The sequence below is a fragment of the Protopterus annectens genome, chromosome 13.part0 (genome assembly GCF_019279795.1).
Source record: "Protopterus annectens isolate FY-2018-M chromosome 13.part0, PAN1.0, whole genome shotgun sequence".
In the NCBI taxonomy this organism is placed as follows: Eukaryota; Metazoa; Chordata; order Ceratodontiformes; family Protopteridae; genus Protopterus; species Protopterus annectens.
Genome location: NC_056747.1, coordinates 1,156,025,076 through 1,156,050,075, shown reverse-complemented (window position 1 = coordinate 1,156,050,075; position 25,000 = coordinate 1,156,025,076). Strand labels below are relative to the sequence as shown.

The following is a 25,000-nucleotide window of genomic DNA, read 5'->3' as shown; positions in this document are numbered from 1 at the left end:
GGGTATGACTATACATTTTTTGGCATTTAGCTTTAAACCATGGCGCTGGCACCAGTTATCTGTCTCTGTGAGACCTTTTTGAAGGATGTTTGTGTCAGCTGGAGAGTTGATTATGGCGCCCAGTTTGCAGTAGTCTGCGAACTTGGTGAGCCATAGTCCTCCCACGTTTGCCTGTACCTCGGAAAAGTATATACCGAACAAGAGTGGTCCCAGGACAGAACCCTGTGGGACTCCACTTGTGACCGGTTTCGAGTCTGACATGGCTCCAGCAATTATCACTCTGTGGGTTCTGTCTTTGAGCCAGTTTGCGACCCATCTTGTGACATAGGGGTTTATATTTAAGCTGGATAGCTTATCTATGATGCCCGAGTGGGGTATTGTGTCAAATGCCTTTGCAAGGTCCAGATAGGCTGTGTGGACTACCTTCCCTTCATCTATGGCTTTGGTGACTGTTTCAAAGAAGTCAGCCAGGTTCAAAAGGCAGGATCTGCCCTTGATAAAGCCGAACTGGGTAGGATCTAGTGTTTGTAGGTCCCCAATGTCTGTTTATGAGCTCCACGATGATCCTCTCCATAGCCTTGCAGACTAAGCTAGTCAGGCTTATGGGGCGATAGTTTCCAGGGTCCATAGAGGCTCCACCTTTGTGGAGTGGGACCACTGTTGCTGTACGCCATTCTGTGGGCACATATCCTGTAATGAGGCTGAGATTGTATAGCTGTTTTATCTGAAGGATTAGTTCCTCTTGTAGTTCATGTAGGACGCAACCTGGGACGCCATCTGGTCCCATGGAAGCAGTATTTTTTGATTTGGAGAGGGCAGCCTTCACCTGAGCATCTGAAATGTTTGGGAGGCAGCCCTCTGCCGGGATAGATACTTGCTCTTTTGGGGGGGAGGGGGTGGAGAAGTTTGCATGAACCTGTCTGCCAGGATATTGGCGATGTCTGTGGGTTCAGTGTATTTTTTGTCGTTTAGAATCAACTCAGAACAAGTCTGGGAGTTGCATCCCAGGTTTCTAACATAACTGAAAAAAGCCTTATGATTGTCTTTGGTGTCCTGTGCAATTTTTCTCTCGAAGCTGGCCTTGGAGGATTTTATGAGGGATTGTAATTTTTTGCTAGTACTGATCAGAGATGCCTTCCCTATAAGGGAATTTTGCTCTACATGTAGTAGCTTCCTCCTTCTGTTGTACAGTTTATTTGTGGCAGGGGTCCACCAGACTGGACGCCTGCCTTTGAATGATTGGGTCTTGGTTTTGTTTGGGATAGCATGATCCATGCATTCCTGGAGATGTCCGTAGAATGCATTTATATAGGATTCTGTAGTTTGGGCCGTAGTTTCCACTGGCCCTGGGGCCTTGAAGGATTCCACTTCGGTTTTGAGAAGTGAGAAGTTCGCTTTTGAGAAGTTTTTCACTGTGGTTTTCTGGGCTGGGGGTGTGGTCGGGATGTGGACATCCAGTGAAATTAATTTATGGTCTGATCTTACCAATGAGGGATATACTTCTGATGTGGAGCATAGAGTCCTTCTCTCTTGGACATAGGCAGTCCTTGCTAGAAAAACCTTGGGCATAGACTATATCTCATCTAGTATTATATTGGGATTTAATGGCAAGGCTTGTAAAGACCCTCAGGTCAGTAGCCTAGTCACATCCTGTGAACCTATGAACCTATGTGTGGGAGGCAGGGGTGCTTGTCACCTTGCAAAAACACTTGCTGTTGGTGTAGTCCACTCTGGGGTAATCCTCGAAGCATGCAAAAATGTCTGTATATTTGAGAATTCAGTGTTATGACATCAGTCTAGTGGGTGTTAGTGTACTGTCTCTTCAGTTGGGTGGCCACCACCCATGTATATCTGTATATGGGAGCCATGAATTTTGTCAAATATAGTTTTGGTTGACATCTGTTTAGCCAATGCAATTTGGTCAGTTAAGCAGATGGTCAACAGATGTACAAGACTGAACAATAATTGGGTTTGGGGAATATGCCCTTTCACTGATATTGTGCAGTCTTAGAGTTAGTGTATATAATTAGCAGGAGGTGGAGGGTGAGCCTTAAGGATGAGAAATTATGTATTAGTTTTAGGGACACAGTATCAAGAGCTTTTGATAGGTCCAGGAAGATGGTGGGAACTAGAGTTCTGGTATTTCTGTTGATGGTATCAGCAGAATTTAGCAAAGCAGTACTTGTACTGTGATGGGGTCTGAATTCATGTTGGGTTGAAGCCAAAAGCTGGTTACCTATTACATAGCTGATAAGTTGCTTATGAATACATTTTGATCAGGGAGATAAAATGGCAGCTGGCCTGTAGTTTAAAAGATCTGTATTGATTCCACCCTTGTACAGTCAAGTAATGAATAATGAAGGAGTTTTATTTTCAGGTATTGCTTAATTTATCAGAATTGAAACTGCATATGCAATAACCTCAGATGCTGTTTTAAGATTTTCACCAGGTAAATTGTCAGTCAGAGACAGATGTAATTGGATTTTTTGAGGTATTTTTTGGTGGTGTTTGTGGGAATTGGTTGGAAGTAGAAATGTTGAAGGAGGTTATTTGATTGAGTAGGGACCTCAAGGGCTTTATTAGTTGCCTAGCTGGGCAGTTAGTATACTGTCTGTGTAAAGTCGGTATTGAGTTGATTGTCTTATGATATCATTTTGTTTGTATGTGTTTGGTGTCGGTTGTGTGAAGTTTGTCTAGGATTTAACAGTTGATTAACTGAGGCCTAAAAAAGTTTTGGCTTACTAGTGTGTGTATGCTTTGATTGGTTCAGTAGTAGGGTTTCCTACCATTGGTGATACGTTGTTTTGTTAGGTCTCTTCATTGTCTATCTTCCAGTAGAGTGGGAGCTGTTTTATTTTTAGTCCAGCCATCCCATGCTTTGTCTATTTGTTCATGACTTGCTTAGCTGTTAAGGACAGCCATGGGACAGGGTTGGCTTTGACTCTTTTTATTCTGATGGGTGCTAGTATGTTTAAAACACCTAAGAAGAATTTTTTTGTTTAACATTTGTTTACTGGGAAAGTCCAACTTAGAACGAAGCCAATTTTCAGAGGAGGCCTAGGGAGAAATGCTCCAGATGCATGTTTTTGTAATGTGGGAGGAAACAGGAGCACTCGGAGGAAACCCACACAAACTCAGGAAGGACATGCAGACTCCACACAGAAGGCACCCCAGCTGAGAATCGAACCAGAGAACCCCTTGCAGTGAGATGACAACACTACTGCTGCACCACTGCGCCGTCCATTTTATTGAATTTAGAGAAAGCATCAGCCATAGAGAAAGTCTTTAGTGACTTTAGAGGTGTAGTGTATTAATAAAAGTGTTTTCTTGAAAAGTAGCAAGTTTTCTTGCCAGGTTGTAGTGACATTTTTTGGGGTTGTTGTTTTGGTAGCTTATAGTGTAGATTGGTAAATGGTCACTTAGGCTCTCTGGCAGAACTCCATAGGATGGCATTTTATTTGGACCGAATGTTAATATGCATTTTAGGGCTGATTCTCTAGTTGTGCTTTGTTATAGCTAGCTGGTTTGGTTATAAGTTGGGTGAACTCGTACAGTGTATATTATTGACTGGAATTACAGATTGTATGGTTTGCCAGTTTATATAAACATCACCCAGTATTATGGTTTCATGAGTGACATTTGAGGAGAGAAGATCTCCCTGTGTTTTAGCATTGTTACCTGGGGGTATGTATATACCTATGATTGCTACTGTATTGTAAATGTTTAGTTTTAGCATGGTTTGTAGGATTTCTGAGTTATTGGCAGGCTGTGGGGGAAAAGGGAGATATCTAGTGTGTTTTTGTAGAGCACAGTGACACAACCAGTTTTTTGTTAGCTCTGTCTAATCTGATATTGTTATAGCCTGGTGGGGCAATTTCTTTATTCTTTTTCTTGGTGGAGCCAGGTTTCTGTGGCAACTTAGATGTCTGTAGTATGTACCTCTGTTCATGGATGCACTGCAGGGATTTTGTTATAAATACTTTATAAATTGGTATTTGGTTTAAGTGAAGGCTGGCCAGGGTGGGACTGTGGGTGAGGCATTAAGATAAGATGTTGACACGTATTATAGTGGTGATTAGATGGCTCCTTTCCTATATCTTCCTAACTGTGACTGCCCCCACCCTTTATTTCCTTCAGTAACCCTCCCCACTGTAGCTTACAGTCACCCCAGCACTACCCACAGTTCCATTGTCATGGAAAATTCACATTTTACACAGGGCACAGTCACTAATTTCCTCTGTGTTACATCCTGCTCTGATAAGTGTCATTCCTCACAAATGAATGAATGCATGAGTCAGAACTACAAAACACAAGATTTCTTTCAGCTGCATACAACAGCAAGAAATGTTTTTGAAGAAATGAAGTGGGTGGTACACCAGTGCAGTGGTTTGCATCATTTAACAGTGATTTGTTACTCAGTTCATTTCTTGGTCAAGGTGCTTTTCTTATTCAGTTTGTTTCTTGACAGTTGCTTTCTGTCTGAAGTCTACATGCCTTTCTTGTGTCTATGTAGGTTTTCACCAGAGGTTGTGGTTTGCTCCTATGTCCCAAAGATGTGCAGTAGTTGAAACTCACATTCCTCCAAATTGCCTATGTGTGTGTGTGTGTGTGTGTGTGTGTGTGTGTGTGTGTGTGTGTGTGTGTGTATATGTGTGTGTGTGTGTGTGTGTATGTGTGTGTGTGTGTACATACATACACGCGGACACCTGTGCACATCATGTGAGGGATTGCTGCCCCTTTAGGGGATGACATTCTTCGGATATGTACCCATTGAGTGCTGGGATAAGCACCAACTTTACTGTGACCATGAACTGGATTAAGCAAGTAATCCATGAATGAATAACTGAAACAAATGAAGTTGTATCTTCAGTTATGTTCTGTTTATTTTTGTCTTAGGGAAGACGAGTATGGTGATACTTACCATGGCACGTTATGAGTGGTTTGAGGAGTGGAAGAATCAGCCGGTGAAGAAGAGGGATGCACAGTATCAGGATCTAAAGTACTCGATGGCCGATAAGCTGTTTAAGTGGGCATTGGAGCTCTTTCCGCAGCTAAAAGACAAGGTATGGCTAGATAAAGTTCAAAAAGTCTTATAAGGAGTTTGCTGAGGAGCCTTTGTTCAAATGTATTACAACTGTAATGGGTCCTTAGCATGCAGATTCAAAATCCTGCACTGTTAGCCCAATTATTATGCATTCGCTGTATTGGTATATTTATCAGATTGAAGTGTGTAGCATTTCTGATCTGAATATCTTAGCTTATTTAGTAAATTGTTATGGATGGCAGATTTGCCACAGTACATTGGTATATTTGCATTTATCTAATGATGCACATGTAGCTGGTTCATATTCTACTAATCTGAATGCTTGTACCTGACCTTATATTCACAACAATATCACAAATTAAAATCCTCTAATTATCCTGTAAGGCACCTTTTAATGAAACTATATGGACTGAAAACATTACAGTACAAGAAGCATTTTGTATATATGTTAACATCCATATCTAGCCTAATTTCCATGAAAGAAAATATCCATCAAATATCAAAATTGCATTTATACTAACATGCAGATGTCTATCTGCTATGTACATTGTTTCAAGAAAAATAAAGTGACAGCAGTAGTATATATATATATATATATATATATATATATATATATATATATATATATATATATATAGTAAATATGTTACTGGTATGCACGAATACCAGTAAGAGTGAAAGGGAAGGTCTACAAGAGGGTAGTGAGACCAGCTATGTTATATGGGTTGGAGACAGTGGCATTGACAAAAAGGCAGGCGTCAGAGCTTGACGTGGCAGAGTTGAAGATGTTAAGATTTGCACTGGGTGTGATGAGGATGGACAGGATTAGGAATAAGTATATTAGAGGGTCAGCCCAGGTTGGGAAGGTTTGGAGACAAAGCCAGAGAGGCAAGATTACGTTGGTTTGGACATGTGCTGAGGAGGGATGCAGAGTATATTGGGAAAAAGATGCTAAGGATGAAGCTTCCAGCTAACAGGAAAAGAGGAAGGCCTAAGATAAGGTTTATGGCTGTGGTGAGAGAGGACATGCAGGTGGTTGGTGTGACAGAGCAAGATGCAGAGGACAGGAAGAAATGGAAACAGTTGGTCTGCTGTGGCGACCCCTAACGGGAGCAGCTGAAAGAAGAAGAAGATGATGCACCTGTCTGCACATCTTCAAAAGAATCAATGTGTGTGCAATAAATGTAATGCTCTCCATTATAAAAGTCCATAAGTTGCCTACAAAGAGGCTCCTATAGAGACCGACAATTTCCTCAATGAAGCCACTCCCCAGCCAGACCATATCCCTCTTGAGTGATTCAAAATAATATCACACTGAAGCACTCACTCATTGACAGAGGAATTGAGCCGCATATATTCAAACAGTTATACTGTTCTGTGTAGTACTTCCTCCATTTCAAGACTTATGAGATGTATGAGGAGTATGACCCTCGCCCCTCCACATTACATTAAGAGCCTGGTGTCCACTTCTGAGGCTAATGTCTGCTTCCCCTTCCTGTCCTGTACATCTGTTCTTATATGATAATGTCATTCTAGTAACTTCTCTACTTCAAGACATTCTGGTGACAATAAGGTGTTCTGTTTTTTTATTCCCTAGCAACTTGATCATCTACCTGCATAGTCATAGCAAGTAACAATCTTGGATAATTATTCTGATTCAGCTGCTGTATTTTCTAGGGTCCTCCATGGATCAGTTTTTGGCTCTTAGCAGCAACGGTATCTTGTAGGCTCTTCCATGGACCAGTTTTGGGCCCTCAACTGCTGTATCTTGTAGGGTCCTCCATGGATCGGTTTTGGGGCCGCAGCCACTGTATCCTGCAGGGTCCTGCATGGATAGGTTTTGGGCCCTCAGGCACTGTATCTTCTTGGGTTGTCCATGGATCAGTTTTGGGCCCTCAGTCGCTGTATCTTGTAGGTTCCTCCATGGATCAGTTTTGGGCCCACAGCCACTGTATCTTGTAGGTTCCTCCATGGATCAGTTTTGGACACACAGCCACTGTACCTTGTAGGTTCCTCCATGGATCAGTTTTTGGACTCACAGCCACTGTATCTTGTAGGGTCTTCCACAAATCAGTTTTGGGGCCGCAGCCACTGTATCTTGCAGGGTCTTCCACGGATCAGTTTTGGACCCTGTCTTGTTTAATATGGTTTTGTCATACTTACCAGCAACACAGTCTGAGTTTCCAAGTATGCTGATGACATCAATAAAGGATACATTATTACATGTAATGAAGATATAGATTAATTAAATCTTCAGTAAGTTGATATCTGGGTACTGTTTCAAGGTGATTAGTAGAACCTGGTTTAGCACCTAATCACAATAAATGCCAGGTACTCCATTTCAGACCCCTTGTGGTTAAAAACTTCTTTAGCTAGAAGTGGTAAAATTTAATCAAGGCCTTGGTATTAAATAATAAATATTCATTTAAGAACAATGACAATATAGCAAGTACAAGAGCTCTAAGAATTATGGGTATGCTTCTGAAATCTTTTGAAACCAGAGCCTCTTCTCTTATTGTGAGGATATATAGATCTGATGCCAGACCCTTCACTGAGTATAATAATTTATTTTGCTCTTATACCTAAGGAGATTTGTTTGAAGTTTACAAGCTGTATAATAAAATTACTTGGTAAATACCAAATTATAGTGCATTGGAATACAATGAGCACTTAAAATGATCTCAGTCTGCATTCTATTTTTCTTAAGCCTATTTATGGCAAGTTGTGCATACCTTAATCTTTAAAACATTACATGACACAACTCTTAGAACACTAGTATGCTTGCAAAATTATGAATGCGACATGGCATTAGAAGATGGTTCTTTTTTTTTTTTATTTGATATTTAAACAGCTAAAAAAGCAGGTTTGTATGTCCCTCCATATCGGTACTTTGAAATAGATTTCATTTGAATGTAACATTTTCTAGAACTGTATCTACTGTACCTTTATAAAACAGTTTGATCTGTGGGTAGGAGCTAATACTTTCAAAGGAACTTTCATGGGAACTCCGTTGTTGGAATATATTACATAGTGTATAAATATGTGTGTGTGTGTGTATGTGTGTGTGTATATATATATATATATATATATATATATATATATATATATATATATATATATATATACACATATATACATACATATATATATATATTGATATTTATGTATAAATAAATATGTGTGTGTTTGTGCATGCAAAATGGAAGGGCAAATCATTACACACCAACCATCTTGTGCATTAAGTGTTATATAGTTACAGCACAGTTGTCAGAGCATGATGACTTGTTATATCTAGACAGAACTGTAGTACCCTAATCACAGTGAGCAGAAATGCTGTGACAACTATGTGAAGATCATCAGGGTGTTATCAAATGACAAGAAAGAGACAGAATGTCAGTGTGCTGGCCAGACATCAACCGAGCCATTATAAACCTGATACCCAAGTGTCAGTTCTGTATACCGTATAAAACTTCAGCGAGACAAGAACCACTCGTGCCAGTGCTACCTCTGGGTCCATGGCAAAAGACAAGTACTGACTTGTGTGAGATTAATGGCAAAAGCTACCTAGTTGTAGACTATTACTTTCATGATATAGAAATAATCTGTGTATCAACTACAGTTAACCAGCAAATAATTGCCATATTTGAGACCATGTTTTCAAGCTGTTCGATACAATGATTTCATGCTATGTTCTACCTATTGAACTGTTTGCAGACAATGGTACACTGTTTCCAATGTTTTCACCTACTTCATGCCAAGTCCTCACTATCCATAATCCAGTGGTGAAGATGAGAAAGCAGTACAAACAGCCAAGAAAATAGTGATGTGATGAGATCCTTACAAAGCTGTCATGGCATAGCAACCTCATTTGTATAGTACCACCCTCCTTTTCATAGTACCACCAGAATAAGCCCTTCATCACTAATGTTTGGAAGACATGCCAATATTGGAATCAAAACCTGTGCCTAAAGTAATTCTGTACGATGTTAAACAAAATGACCAAATGCTAAAGCTTCATACAAAAACATTTAAAATTTATTTTATTCTGCACACCTAACCTTCAAACAGGTCAGGTTGTCAGCTTGAAGGTACAGTAGAGTAAAAAGTGGGTCATCATGCGTATTGAAGTACACAAGTCTATTGAACTATGAATCCTACACAGTGCAAACAAAAAGAGAAAGCACCTTAGCCAGTTGAAATGGAAGACATGGTTGGTTCCTGATGAGTGTCAGTCTGGATGAAATGTTCCTGAGAACCAGTAATAAAACCATTCTGAGCCAATAAAAGCCAGGTAAATGTCCAAGAAAGCTGTACCTGAACTATCAAAAACTTACTTCAGCTGAACATTAGAGACAAGGGTGGAGGTCCCAGTCCATCTGTTTGCAGTGACAGACCTTGAATGTTCCTGCTTCATTTTTATCTGGTGACTGTAAACGCTACAATGCTTGTTCCAATAAATATGCTTCAAAGTTTTCCTTTCACGTGTTCACATACTGTTCCCATTTCCAGCTCAAGGTCAGTACACTTAACTGCTTCAACAGTTGTGACAGATTCAGAGGATCACTTAAGTGACTTTGCATATTTTTGCTAATAATACATCTCCAAATGTTTTGTAAATAATCATATTGTTCGTATGCTTTAACCATGTTCTTTTGCAAGATCATTCAGTGTGTTGAATGCATGATGCTTCAGTTTTGTGCCATAGTAATCCTAATTTAGCAAAAGAAAAGCTGCTAAATGTCTTGTATATGCAGCATATCCATCGCCACTTTATTAGTAATGTATGGTGTGGCCCCTATAAGAATGTACCTATTAAGTCACTGTATTTTTAAGCTAGAGCTACTTGTGTGCAACATGCCAATGTGTTAACATCATTTCTGTTAAGTCACCATATTGTTTGGAATAAGAGTTGCCCGTTTGACTAAATGAATTTCTAAGATGACACAAATTTCAATAGGTAACCAGCTGTACTCTGCCTGACCACATTTCAGACTTGTTAAACTGCACTGTCTGTTTTTTTTTTTCTATTTCTGTTAGAGGGCAAGGCAAAGGACATTTTCTTGTGTTGGAGTTGTTTTCATTGCTGATGGTTTCAAAGTGTTTACAGCACATTTTCTTTGGGTTTGATCATTAGGAGCTCTATGCACAATATCATTAAAGAGGTACCATATTCTAAATTCTTAATTGTCTGTGGCTTGATGTATGCTTTTTTCTAAACACACTTGCATGTTCTGCTTTTTTTTGTTGTTGTTTTAACAAAGGTAATATGCAGTCCAGGTTACATAAATACATTGTTTCTAAATACTGTGAATTATGCAGAGAAAATTGTATGTTTTAATTGTCTCTGGCTTCCCACTCACATGCGACAGCCATTACTGCACTGTAAAAGATGTTTTTTCAACTGTTTCCACTGTCTTCCTGAAAAAAAAAAAATCTTGCTATTTTCCCGCCTTACTAAGCTAGAAAAGTCCAGTTTCAGATACCTGTTGATACCTGGACTGTGTTTAAGCGTCTGTGTTGGCCATACCTTACTTGGGCAAAAAGGAAGTTTCTTCGTTCACCAGTGAAAGTGGGGAGCTCTGAACAGCCTACCTGTACTTGGAGGAGTGGTTTCTGCCCAGAAACTAGTTTTATTGGCCATTTTGGGCTAATTTCTATCTCTTTAATCTTCTGATATAAAAACCGCATTTGCGTGATTTTTGCATCTGTATAAGCTCAGCAGATCCTGCCCAGGTATCCTGCAGAGACCTACAATGCCAGAGAGACAAAAGGAGAGACTTTGGCATGTTTAAGTACCATTTTTGGTTTTCCTTGATTGCTTACTGCTATTTCTGCCTAAACGCTCATTCATTTATTGCTTCTCAGAACACTCATTTTATACTGAAAATTGCATGTATTTGTACGTGCATATTTTAATAAGTCATTTTTGCTGTAAATTGTATGTTTTAGTTATCTCTGGCTTCCCACTCACGTGCGACAGCCATTACTGCACTGTAAAAGTTGTTTTTTTCACCTGTTTCCACTGTCTTCCTGAAAAAAAAAATCTTGCTATTTTCCCGCCTTACTGAGCTAGAAAAGTCCAGTTTCAGATACCTGCTGATACCTGAACTGTGTTTAAGCTTCTGTGTTGGCCGTAACTTACTTGGGCAAAAAGGAAGTTGCTTTGTTCACCAGTGAGAGTGAGGAGATCTGAACAGCCTACCTGTCCTTGGAGGAATGGTTTCTGCCCAGAAACTGTAGTTTTATTGGCCATTTCAGGCTAATCTCTATCACTTTAATCTTTTTGATATAAAAACCTAATTTGCGCGGTTTTGCGCATAGCACAGCAGCGGTTACCTAGGGTTAAACTATCGCCGGCACCACTGAGTCTACTCTTCAGTTTTTCCCTTAGTACTAGCCAGTTCTTCCAGATTTAGCACTCAAATCAGCGCTTTCAGACTAGCACTTACCCTAAAAAGAGACAGAAGCACTAACAAACTATACTACTTGATCCCCAACAGTTGTTTTGTAGGAAACAGTCAATTTACTCTCCCCACCGGGTAAATGAGAATAACCCATTAAGGCATGTCCAAGAGCCAGGTCCCAGTCTGTTCTCCTGTGCTCCTGATGGATTTGGACATCCTGAGGCAATTTCACAACTGCCTCATGTACACAGACAACCCTCTCCTCCTACCACAAGACACCAAAATCTGCGAGAGATGCACTTACATAGCCAAACTCAAGGCAAAGCTGTCTCCAGTCACGACTGGAACTGACAGTCAAGAGGAGAAGGTACTAACCTGCAGCACACCACTTACTACACATAGACCCACCATACATGCAACTGCTAACCCCACACATAGGTACAAAAATACTTATTCGGAGGCTCTAAATAAAAATCTGCAGAAGCAACAGAGACCTCCAAAGCAGACACTCAGGCAACTTGCACCCACAAACACACCGCAGTCATCACATAACCACAAAAACCAGTGTGCCGCACGACCACAGCCCCTAAGGCAAAACACCATACCTAACACACTTGTAATAGGTGACTCCATAGTTAGGCACACCGATATCCCTCTCACCAGGCTGGATAAAAAGAAAGTCAATGTCAGTTGCCTGTCGGGTGCCAGAATCCGCCACATTACCCATGCACGCAGGTCACTCCACAACAAGTACAAATACGACTCTGTCATTGTCCATGTTGGTGTGAATGACCTGGGACGTACCTCCCTGGACTACATGAAAAGGGACATAGAAAAGCTCTCCTATTATGTAATCAAGGCAGGTATGACCCTAGCCCTGAGTAGCATCTTACCCTCACCAAGTATGATACCACAGTACAAGGAAAAAAATGATAAATTTCAACAATTGTCTACGTTTCTGGTGTCATTCAAAGGGGATCCAGTATCTGTCTGCCTGGGATGACATGCTCGACAAGCCTTGATGCTTCACCACAGATGGCTTGCCCCTGTCACCCCTGGGATTCAGGATACTTGCAAAGGCTCTTGCCACTCCCATAGTGCCTTTTTTAGGCAAGGCTCAAAAAACAAATCTACCACCGTAACAAGTGCTAGCGATAATAAACTGAGGGTCATGCTGCTAAACTCTAGGAGTTTAAACATCAAAATGCACTCTCTCGAGGCACTCCTTCATAGGTTCATACTAGGCTATCTGCCCTAGGGCATTTATAAACCTAGCCAGAATGTGTTTGGCTTTCGCCAACCATTTTAAATTTATTTTGCTATGCCCTTTTTTGAGGTTGGTATACTGTGCCTCTGTCTAACAGTGACACAGAAGTGATACCCAGGGTATACCTACGATCTCCCATCCACTCATCAAGATTCCTCTTGAAGAGAGCCAATGAGGGACTCTGCCTAACCTGGACTGGGATTTTATTCCAGAGTGAAGGGAGCCTCTGGGTTATGAATCTGTCCCTCCAGCATGTCCTATTTATTTCAGTGCTGAGGTTCAAGTCTCTCGAGCGCGTAGCTCGATGGGATTTGGATTTTCTGAAGTGCAGCATGTCCATTAATTCCGGGTTGGACATGGCTTTATATGTCAGGCACAGATCGCCTCTGAACAGGCGGTATGCCACTGAGTAGAGCTGGAGTTTCTTTAACTGGGCAGCATATGGCATCTGTTTGAGCCCTTTGATCCTCTTGGTGAGGTACTTTTGGGGTCTTTCCAGTTGCTGCAGGTGTCTGGTAAGGTAATCCCAAAAGGGACATTGTACTCAATTATGGGCCTGATGAGGGATGAGTAAAGAGGCACGATGACCTCCCCTGATCTAGATGTGAATCCCTTCATGATTAGGTGGGCTATATAAAATGTTTTTCTAACCACTTTGGCCACGTGGTTGTCAAATGATAGATTGCTATCAACTTGGGTCCCCAGGTCCCTAATTACTACTTCTGTACTTAATGGATTACCACCTATGTGGTAATTTGTGGGCACTTTGTTTTTGCCAAAGGGGATGACTATACTTTTTTTGGCATTTAGCTTGAGGCCATGGCTCTGGCACCAGCTGTCTGTTTCTATGAGGCCCTTTTGGAGGATGCTTGTGTCAGCTGGAGAGTCGATTATGGCACCCAGTTTGCAGTCATCTGCGAACTTGGTCAGCCACAGTCCTTCCGTGTTGGCCTGTACCTCCGAGAAATATATACCGAACAAGAGAGGTCCCAGGACTGAGCCTTGTGGGGACACCACTTGTAACTGGTTTGGAGTCTGACATGGCTCCAGCAATTCTAACCATGTGGGTTTTGTCCTTGAGCCAGTTTGCAATCCATCTAGTGACATAGGGGTTTATATTTAAGCTGGTGAACTTATCTATAATGCCCGAGTGGGGTATTGTATCAAAGGCTTTTGCGAGGTCCAGGTAGGCTGTGTGGACCACCTTCCCTTCGTCAATGGCCTTGGTGACTGTTTCAAAGAAATCAACCAGGTTTAAGAGGCAGGATCTGCCCTTAACAAAGCCGAACTGGGTAGGATCCAGTGTCTGTAGGTCCCCAATATCTTTATTTATGAGGTCAATGATGATCCTTTCCATAGCTTTGCAGACCAAGCTAGTCAGGCTTATGGGGCGATAGTTTCCAGGATCCGTTGAGGCACCACCTTTATGGAGAGGGACCACTGTTGCTGTACGCCACTCTTTGGGTACATATCCTGTAGTAAGGCTGAGATTGAACAGTAGTTTTATGTTTGGGTTTAGCTCTTCTTGGAGTTCATGTAGGACGCAGCCTGGGACACCGTCTGGTCCCATTGATGCTGTGTTTTTTGCTTTGGAGAGGGCGGCTCTTACCTGAGCATCTGAGATGTAAGGAGGGCAGCAATCTGCTGGGATAGATATTTGCCCTTTTGGTGGGGAGGGGGGAAGAAGTTTGCGCTGAACCTGTCAGCTAGGATGTTGGCAATGTCTGTGGGTTCAGTGTATTTTTTGTCATTTTGGACTAATTTTGAGCATATCTGGGAATTACCACCCAGGTTCCTAACATAACTAAAGAAAGCCTTGTAATTATCCTTAGTGTCCTGTGCAGTTTTTCTCTCGAAGCTGGCCTTAGACAATTTTATGAGTGCCCGTAGTTTTTTGCTAATACTGATCAGTGATGCCTTCCCTTTTTGGGATTTTGCTCTATCATTTATTAGCTTCCTCCTTCTATTGTATAGTTTGTTTATGGCTGGGGTCCACCAGACAGGACGTCTGCCTTTGGAGGATTGGGTCTTGGTTTTATTTGGGATCGCATGATCCATGCATTCCTGAAGGTGTTCATAGAATGTGTTTATAAAGGATTCTGCGGTCTGGGCCATATTTTCCATAGGCCTGGGGGCTTTGAAGGATTCCACCTCGGTTTTGAGGAGTGTGAAATTTGATTTAGAGAAGTTTTTCACTGTGGTTTTCTGGGCAGGGGGTGGGATCGGGATGTGAATATCCAGTGAGATTAGTTTATGGTCTGATCTTACCAGTGAGGGATACACTTCTGGTCTGGAGCATAGAGTCCCCATGTTGGTGATGATCAGGTCCAGTATGTTTTCCCCTCTTGTGGGAGTGGTAACAAGTTGTTCCATAGCATTTGAGTTTATAAATTCTAGGAATCTTTGGGCTAGGGAGTTGGAGCTAGAGTAATGCTCCCAGTCTATGTTTGGGTAGTTGAAGTCGCCCAATATAATGGTGTTTGGAGAGACCTTCATATTTTCCAGTGTTCTCAGAAAGGCCGAGTGGGGTTCCTGAGTTTGGGAGGGTGGTCTGTAGCAGGCTATAAACTGGAAGTCAGTTTTACACACTGTTAGTTGCACATGGATAGTCTCTGATGCTTCATGCTTTGCCACCAACCTGGAGGTGTGGGTATGGAGAACATGGAGAACATCGATATTTGTGCAGTAACTGAGACCAGGTTCAAGGCTCAAGAGACCACCCCAGCGATTTGAGGCTACAACTCATACCACACATTTCGGCTGCAAAACCCGGACCGAAATACAAAGGGAGGAGGCGTATCAATATTCATCAAGGATAACCACACCTGCAGACTAATTACAAAGTATGATGTCTCGGAGATCATTCAAGTGCAACTGACAATGGGCAAAACTGCAATACAGATTGTAGCTTGCTACAGATCACTTTCCCTGCCCCAGGACACTCACTCCACTTTCCTCGAGGTATTGGAAAAATTGAGAGTCCAACCAAACTCCCTTATATACTAGGTGATTTCAGTTACCCAAACATCAATTGGGAAAACTACAAAAATACTGATACCTGGAATACATTAACTCCAATGCTCTGGACCAGCTTGTAAACAGCCCCACAAGAGGTAAAAATATACCTGACCTGGTCATCACCAACATGGGGGACAAATGCGCCACTCCTGCAGTAAATTCCTCATTGGTCAGATCTGACCATAAACTCATTACCCTAGATATCCACATACCATCCCCATCCTCCATCCCAAAATAAACCATGGTGAAAAACTTCTCCAAAGCAAACTTTATGCTTCTCAAGACAGAGGTGGCAAACTTTGTTACTCCCACACAGAATGTCAATATGACTGAATCTGCTATATCCTACACAAAACCACTCTACAAGCATCTACATGAGTGCATAGACCGTGCTGTCCCGAACAAGACCAAGACCCACTCCTCCAAAAAGAGGAAACCAGTCTGGTGGACCCCGGCCATAAACAAGCTCTATAACAGAAGGAAAAAATGACTGCAAAAAAAAGTAAAAACCCAGGAATGGAGGGGCTACTTGACCAACCTTAGCAAAAAACTAAGAACCCTCATAAAAAACTCTAAAGCGAGCTTTGAAAGAAAAATCACAACAGACATCAAAGACCACCACAAAGCATTTTTTTAGCTATGTCATAAACCTTAATAGCAGCTCTCAGATGTGCTCCGAGCTACAGCATAACGGTTCAAAATTCACGGACCCAACTGATATCCCCAATATATTGGCAGATAGGCTCAGTGCAAACTTCACCCCCCCCCCAAAGGGCTCATATCCATGCCAGAAGATTGTGCTGCCCCTAAAATCACAGACACCCAGGTGAAAACAGCACTCTCCAAGGCAAGAAACACAGCATCCATGGGCCCAGACAGCATCCCAGGCTGCGTGCTACATGAGCTCCAAAATTAATTAACCCCTCACCTTAATACCATGTTTACCCACAGCCTCACCTCAGGCTATGTGCCCACAGAGTGGCACATGGCAACAGTCATCCCACTCCATAAAGGAGGTGCAACCACTGACCCCGGGAATTACTGCCCCATCAGCCTGACGAGTCTCGTTTGCAAGGCCATGGAACGCATCATCATGGAGCTCATAAACAATGACATTGGTAACCTACAAACCCTTGGCCCCACCCAGTTTGGGTTCGTAAAGGGAAGGTCATGTCTCCTAAATCTGGTTGACTTCTTTGAAATGGTCACTAAAGCAATAGATGAGAGAAAGGTGGTTCACACAGCATACCTTGATCTTGCAAAGGCCTTCGATACCATTCCCCACTCGGGAATTATAGACAAACTCACCAACCTAAATATAAACCCCTACGTTACAAGATGGGTCGCTAACTGGCTCACGGATAGAACCCATTCAGTGAGAATAGGAAAGGCTAGATCAGACTCCAAACCTGTGACTAGTGGTGTACCACAGGGCTCAGTCTTGGGACCCCTCCTGTTTGGTATCTATTTCTCTGAGGTACAAGCAAACATGGAGGGACTATGGCTCACAAAGTTTGCTGATGACTGCAAACTGGGTGCCATAATAGAGACTCCTACTGACGTAGACATCCTTCAAAAGGGTCTTATGGATACAGATATGTGGTGCCAAAACCATGGCCTCAAACTAAATGCCAAAAAGTGCATTGTTATCCCCTTTGGGAAAAACCAAGTACCTATGAACTACAACATAGGTGGCAGCCCACTTATCACAGAGAGTGTGATAAGAGACCTAGGGACTCGGGTAGATAGTAACCTCTCCTTCGACAACCACATTGCCAAAGTGGTTAGAAAATCCTTCTACATGGCCCACCTTATCACAAAGGGGTTTGCATCTAGGAATAAGGAAGTTATTGTCCCCCTTTACTCATCACTCATTAGATCCATTATTGAATATAATGCCCCATTCGGGATGTACCTAACAAGACATCTGCAACAACTGGAGAGGACACAAAAGTATTTCACAAAGAGGATAACAGGCCTTAAACAGATGCCCTAGGCCATGGCTAAAAAAACTTGGACTGTACTCGGTCACGTACTGGCTATTCAGAGGTGATCTCTGCCTGACCTACAAGGCTATGTCAAACCCCAAATTGCTAGAAATGCTCCACCTAAGGAAAACCCAATCCACCAGAGCTACATGCTCAAGGGATATAAACCTGACAGCATCAATAAACAGGACGTGTTGGAGGGACAGATTTGTGTCCCAGAGACTCCCCTTGCTCTGGAATAAGTTTCCCATATATCTGAGGCAGAGCTCCTCGTTGGCACTCTTCAAGAGAAATCTTGATGAATGGATGGGAAACAGGAAATTCACCCCGGGAATCACTTGTGTGGCCCTGCTCAATAGGGGCGCAGGTAACTAAACCACTTGGGAGGGAGTCGATAGCACAAAATTTTTGGCTAGGCTCACTTTTGCCCTAGGGCCAATAACCTAGTACCTACCTATAAACCTATGAACTTCATGGTGCAAATGTAGAAGAAGAAATCTTAGCCATGATACCGCTTGGTTTACTACACTCAAACCAAGGTGGAACACTTTAGTTACCCCCCCCCCAACTAGCCATAGGTGAAAAGACCTTTTATAAAATTGCTTCTTCTTGCTGGAGCTCCCTTCTAACAATTTGCAGAAACTGGATAACTGATTACAGTTCTACAATCAACCCAATATTCACCTTATAAAAATAAAGTGGTCAATGACTGTGGCCAACAGTCATGCCTGCATACCACCTTACCCGCCACTTCATTACTTATTCCCCAGTTTAACCCAGCAGCTTCCTTACTTCATCCAACTCATTATGTAATTTAAAATAAAAAATCCAAACTCAAACGTGAGAACACCAATTTAATGGTACACTGATACAGACAAAACGTCCCAACGACTAAGCGCTTTCACCATAGAAATGGCTTCATCAGAATAACATTGGGAAATAAAAACACAGTTTAAATAACATGCTCCCCTAACAACTGACCAATCCACACATAGTCACATAGTAGATGCAGAGGTTTAAAAACATAGTACCCACTAATATTATAAGATAATACAAAACTATATACTAAAAAAGATTGCACGACAAAAAGTCATCAAACTCAAAAATACTATAGAGACAATGTATATACATATATATATATATATATATATATATCTTAAGAATACCCGCGGTGGTGGTGCTGCGGTAGCATTGTCGCCTCACAGTAAGACGCGGTCCGGTTCGATTCTCAGCTAGAGCACCTTCTGCATGGAGACATGCGTGAATGGGTGTACCTTCATTGAAGGTTGTGTGTCAGGCCTGGCAAGCCGGTACGTAAAAATCAACTGCCAGTCATTAGCGGACCGGAGTTCCGCTGTGGTGACCCCTAACCAGGAAAAGCCAAAAGACACAAACAAACAAACATCATAAGAATATTTAAAGTATCAGACAGTGTCCTAAATGACGCTTGCTTTTTTCTTGAGTAAAGGAAGAATAGCAATACTGTCATTCAAACCTGGGGAAGTGTGGAATTAAGCCTAAACTGCCACATAATCTCAAGGTTTTCCACTTTTAATTTCAAATCACCCTCTCTCTCATTGCACATTACTTTATCTATCACAAAGAAGATACATTTTTTGAAATTAATTCAAGTTGTACTGTGTCTATATAATGCATTGTGAACAGCCATAGTTCTAATGGCCCTGATGTGTTCAGCTATTCTTTCCCTAAGCCTCCATACAGTTTTGCCCACATAAAAATGCGTGCAGCTGGTATAGGTTGCTACATATACTAACATGTTGGTGTTACAGCTGCACCTCCCTGGGCAACTTAATGTACTTTTTTATTTTATTTATTACTCAGTTTTTGCTTCATTTGAGGTTTTTGATGTTTTTGTCATTATGTAATTTGCAAAGATTCTTCTTTTTCTTTAATATATACATCACTTGTACTTTATTACTAATTTACATAAACATATTACTATTTTACTGGCATGTTACACATGCAAATGATGAATACATAGGTTCATAGGTTGGTACTGGGCTATCTGCCCGAAGGCATATATTAGCCCAGCCACATTGTATGGTATTCACCGCCCATTTAGTAGTTCCCTAGACCCTTGTACTAGCAGCTAGTACCCTTGGCCCCTGTCTAGTAGTGCTGTTGGTGTGATCCCCGGTGTGAACTTTCTGTTACCCATCAAGGTTCCTCTTGAAGAGTGATAGTGAGGGGCTCTGTCTTATGTAGATCGGGACCCTGTTCCATAGTAAGGGAAGTCTCTGCGAAGGGAATCTATCCCTCCAGCATGTTCTATTCATTGTTGTGTTGAGGTTTATATCCCTAGAGCGTGTAACTCGAGTAGATTTGGTTTTGCTAAGATGAAGCATGTTCAACAATTCTGGGTTGGACATGGCTCTGTATGTTAGACAGAGATCGCCTCTGAGAAAGAGGTATGCAACAGAGAACAGTCCTAGCTTTTTCAATCGTGCAGCATAGGGCAACTGCTTGAGGCCAGTAAACCTCTTGGTTAGGTACCTCTGTGGTCTCTCCAGCTGCTGGGGATGTCTAGCCAGGTACATTCCAATTGGTGCATTGTACTCAATAATGGGTCTGATGAGGGAAGAGTAGAGGGGCACCATTACATCCCTTAGATCTTGATGCAAACCCTTTCGTGATCAGATGGGTCACATAAAAGGATTTTCTAACCACTTTGGCAACATGGTTATCAAAGGAAAGCTGACTATCTACTTGGGTCCCTAGATCCCTTATTTCTTCTTCAGATTTCAGGGGATTACCTCCTATGTTGTAGTTTGCGGGTACTCTGCTTTTTCCAAAGGGGATTACTACGCATTTTTTTGCATTTAGCTTGAGACCATGGCTTTGACACCATGCATCAGTCTCATTTAGGCCCTTCTGGAGGATCTCCATGTCAGTTGGAGACTCTATTATAGCACCCAGTTTGCAGTCATCCGCAAACTTAGTCAGCCACAGCCCTTCCGTGCATGCCTGTACTTCTGAGAAATATATGCCAAACAGGAGGGGCCCCAGGACAGAGCCCTGAGGCACACCACTCATTACTGGTCTGGATTCGGACATAGATCCCGCTACTCTTACTTTATGGGATCTGTCTGAGAGCCAGTTTGTGATCCATGTTGTGACGTAAGGGTTTATGCCCAGGCTGGTGAGCTTATCAATAATACCTGAATGGGGAATGTTGTCAAATGCTTTAGCAAGGTCAAGGTAAGCCGTGTGTACTTCCTTTCCCTTATCTATAGCCTGAGTAACTGTCTCAAAGAAATCCACCAGGTTCGGGAGGCATGATCTGCCCTTGACGAAGCCGAACTGTGTGGGGTCCAGCGACTGGAGGTTCACAATCTCTCCATTTATGAGTTCCATAATGATTCGCTCCATAGCCTTACAGATCAGACTGGTCAGGCTTATTGGTTGGTAGTTCCCAGGGCCAGTTGTGGCCCCACCCTTGTGTAGCGGGACCACAGTTGCCATGCGCCATTCTATGGGCACATATCCTGTGGAGAGGCTGAGACTGAACAGGGTATTAAGATGCGGGGTTATTATGTGTGTATTCCTTTCTTTGATATATACATCTAATATGCATCTACACTGTGCAGTTATATTATTCCTGTCGCTTTTGTTTTCAACTACTATCTCTGTATACCAACTATACAACATTTTAATCTTTCATTTTAAGTCATTGATACTCAAAGACATGCTCTAGGTGGATTGGACACTCTAAATTGGCCCTAGGCATGAGTGCGCCTTCTGTGGAAGGTTGGGTGCCTGGCTGGCAACTCGACACTGTAAAACTCCATTGCCAATCATGAGCAGACAGGTGATCCGCTGTGGCGACCCCTGACTGGGAAAAGCTGAAAGAAGAAGAAGACAGTCCAGGTTATGTACCACCTGCATTTAACATTATTATTAATGTTCGTACCATGCAATCAATTGCTTATTATAATTTTTGTTATATGTACAGTATTTTCAGTGTTTATTACCTACCTTGCTCTTCATTGAAAGTGTCTCTAGACCAGCTCACTCACTCGCCTGGTTAACAAACGTAGATAAGAAAATTAATTTAATAATTAATAAAGAAGTACACAGCAGAAGATGCGAGCATCTCCTCTGTCTTGCTTTTAGGGCATGTTGAGCATTAATGATCAGATATTTATTTGTATTTTTATCAGTAAGCACCACACAGAGGTAACATTTTGTAAAATACAACAAATAAATGCATTAAAATATGGGTAAAGCAAGCTGGCCATTTCCTTCAAGACTTGATAGGCTTGGTGGAATAAATGGGTCTCAAAGGTCACTTTAAATGTTGTCAGGTTTAGGTTTTCCCAGAAGTCCTTGGTCAGTTACCAGGTCCTGTCCTCAGCTGCCGTTAGTAATTTCTGGAAGGTTTCAGCAACTTTCTGGGAACCACCAGTACCCCCTTGGAAGCCAAGTGAGGAGTTTCAGTTGACTTATAGGAAACCAGTAACTCTTTAAGAACAGAAACTGAGCCACTAAGGACTGCTTGTGGTGAATGGGGGGGGGGGGGGTATTGTATTTGTGAAAATTTCTGCTTCTGTTTGCAGAAGGTTTGATTTAACTGCCCTCTACCCAATAATGACTGTTCTGTTGACTGTAGGTTTAAATGCATCCAGTCGTAATTGGTAGCCATCCATAGGAAGTATTAATTTCTCAGAAAAGGAGTGGAACACAGTCTGCCTTATGCCTAGTTATCCTAGTGATATTGGCTACCAGTACATGGGCATTACCAAATCAAAGAAGAAGAAGAAAAAAAGAAAGAAACGCAGAGCCAGAATGATGTGATTGTTTGAGCTGTTCATATGTTGATATAGGGAAAAGAATGCAGGGAAGTTGACTTTGAATGACAGCTGAGTGCAGAAGGCACAATGCCGGAATACCTAATTGTTAGAAAAATATGTATTAATGTGTGTACGCTTAATGCCAATTAATAACCAAGTATTTTAATACCCTTCTCATTCTATTTTTCATACACTGTATTTTATACAAATTGAGTTTCATATGAGACTGAAAAAGATGCTTTTTGAAAACTGCAGTATGCTTTCTGAAACTTGCAAGTTGCCCTCTGACCTAGTAATTGCTAGCACAGCAATATTCATGTTTATGCCTTTTGGAAATGTACTTGAGAAGCAGGTGTTTATCTGCTAGGTCAGAAGCGAATGAATGAACAATGCCTTATTTTATAAATGTAATGATTTTAGACAAACAGCTCTGTTTGAAGGATGGGAACCTGTGCAGCTGTAGTAACTTAGAGCTAAAGTAGACAAAGGATTATTAGAGAAATGAACTGCTAGCATTTTGCTTGAATTAGCCATAGTATCTTGAATGGTAACATAACATATCTAACTGGGAGTAATCAAGGCCATGTTGTTTTCCTCAGGAAGTTTCACATAAAAATTGATAAATCAGCAGAAATTCATGGGAAAGATGGTCAGCAGATGATGATGAAAGAGGTGGTAATCTGTTACGTCAGCATGGTAGGACATAACCAGTTTAAGAATGTATAAAAATGAAAGTATTTCCTGTTTCTGGTTAGACAAACTCTGTATTAGCACGTTTTTGTCTCCTTGCTGCAAGATTAAAGTGCCTTAACCTGAACCTACCATGTTTTGATCATTTTTAAAGTATATTTTTCCTTTGACACTAATATAATCGCTATTCAGAAATATTTAGTGCATGTGCATACAGCGTTACTGTCTTTTGCATATGTCTCAGTTGTTTGTGCACCATTTACTGAGTTCATAAAGCCGACAGGTATTCAGGTGTGTATTTTGTAGTTCATACATAATAATTTATTTCTAGTCAGAATATTAATTAGCTGCCAAGTTTATTTCAGTAAGAGAAAGTGATTTTGTGCATAGCAACTACAATGATAAGCTAATCTCTGAAAAGCAATGAAAAGGTCTGGCATTTTAAAACATTACAGTTTCACCACAAAAATGTAAACCTGATACCACACATTTATATTATACTTTATGTAAAACAATTTACAGTTTCACCACAAAAATGTAAACCTGATACCACACATTTATATTATACTTTATGCAGTTATTGTTATTTTTTTTTTGTCACTGGCAGGTTGATTTCATGGAAGTAGCAACTCCCCTCACAAACCAGCACTATCTTGGTTCGCCACGAGGTGCAATGTATGGGGCAGAACACACTCTTGGGAGGTTTAATCTGGAAGTCATTGCTGCTACAAGAGGTGAAACAACAGTCAAAAACCTTTATCTGACAGGTATGATTGATATTCTCAAGCTGTTCACGTAGTCATTGTCACCATTTTGTATCTTTGGGTTTCTTTTTACCTTAAAAAATTGGTGATATAGCTAGGCAGAGGTAAAACATTGCATTTTATGCTGAATATTGGTTTCATCTCTTTTATTATATATTTTTTATTAATACATACCAGTAGTACGTATTTTATTATGTAGAGATAAAATGCTAGGTGGGTTTGTAAAACACGTGATTGGCCCAAATATTACACAATCGAATGGCAGCTGAGGAGAGCACCTCATAAAAACATCTGATTGGTGCAGAGGATGGCGGGGAATCATGTATGTCAACTGATTGGTGGGGAATCATTTTATGGCGAGTCTGTTAAAGTGGTGTGTATTTCACTGCAGGATAAGAGAAACAGAATGACATCATATGGCCTTAAATAATCCATAGGAGAAGTAGAGTGTTGCCTAGGAGGAGCATTAGAAGAAAGACAGAGGGGGACATATGTGTTAGCTGAAGAGGTTTGACATAAGGGTAGTACTTTTAGACAGAAAGTTTAAAAAGTCACAGAAATCATTTCTGGATAGAGTGATAGCACTGAATACCATCCAGATGGCAATGGTCAGTTAATTTGTGTGAAGAGGCGGTAGGAGGAGGGAAGGCCTGTGTACAGCTATTGGTGGTGCAGAGGGACTCTGGGTGCATTCTGTCAGTGGGAGGGGTAGATGGGCTAATGGCCTCCCTGCATCACCAGATGGTATAGACAGGCCAGATGACCTTCTGTCAGCTGATAAACATAGGTGGACTAGTGGTGGCCATCTGTCAGTTTATGGTGTAGTGGAAAAATGGCTGCCTTCTCTTAACAGTTTGCATGGACAAACCATTTACCTTCTTTTGAGTGGCAGCTTAAACAGGCCAGTGGCCTAATCAGTTCATGGCCTCATAGACTCGTAGGTTGCTTCTAGGCAGTAAAACAGTTAAGCCATTTGAAGCATAGCCAATGCAGTCCCACTAGTACACCCAACTG

The 25,000-nt window shown here is 41.5% G+C and overlaps 1 protein-coding gene across 1 annotated transcript in view; it reads left to right on the top strand.

Moving 5' to 3' along the window:
- The window catches only part of RETSAT (retinol saturase), a 549,255-nt gene that overhangs the window by 444,176 nt on the left and 80,079 nt on the right, over window positions 1-25,000 (top strand). Inside the window, exons 10-11 of the mRNA XM_044055153.1 lie at window positions 4,897-5,063; window positions 23,830-23,989. Coding sequence (XP_043911088.1) covers window positions 4,897-5,063; window positions 23,830-23,989 — 327 coding nt within the window. The remainder of the gene's footprint in view (window positions 1-4,896; window positions 5,064-23,829; window positions 23,990-25,000) is intronic.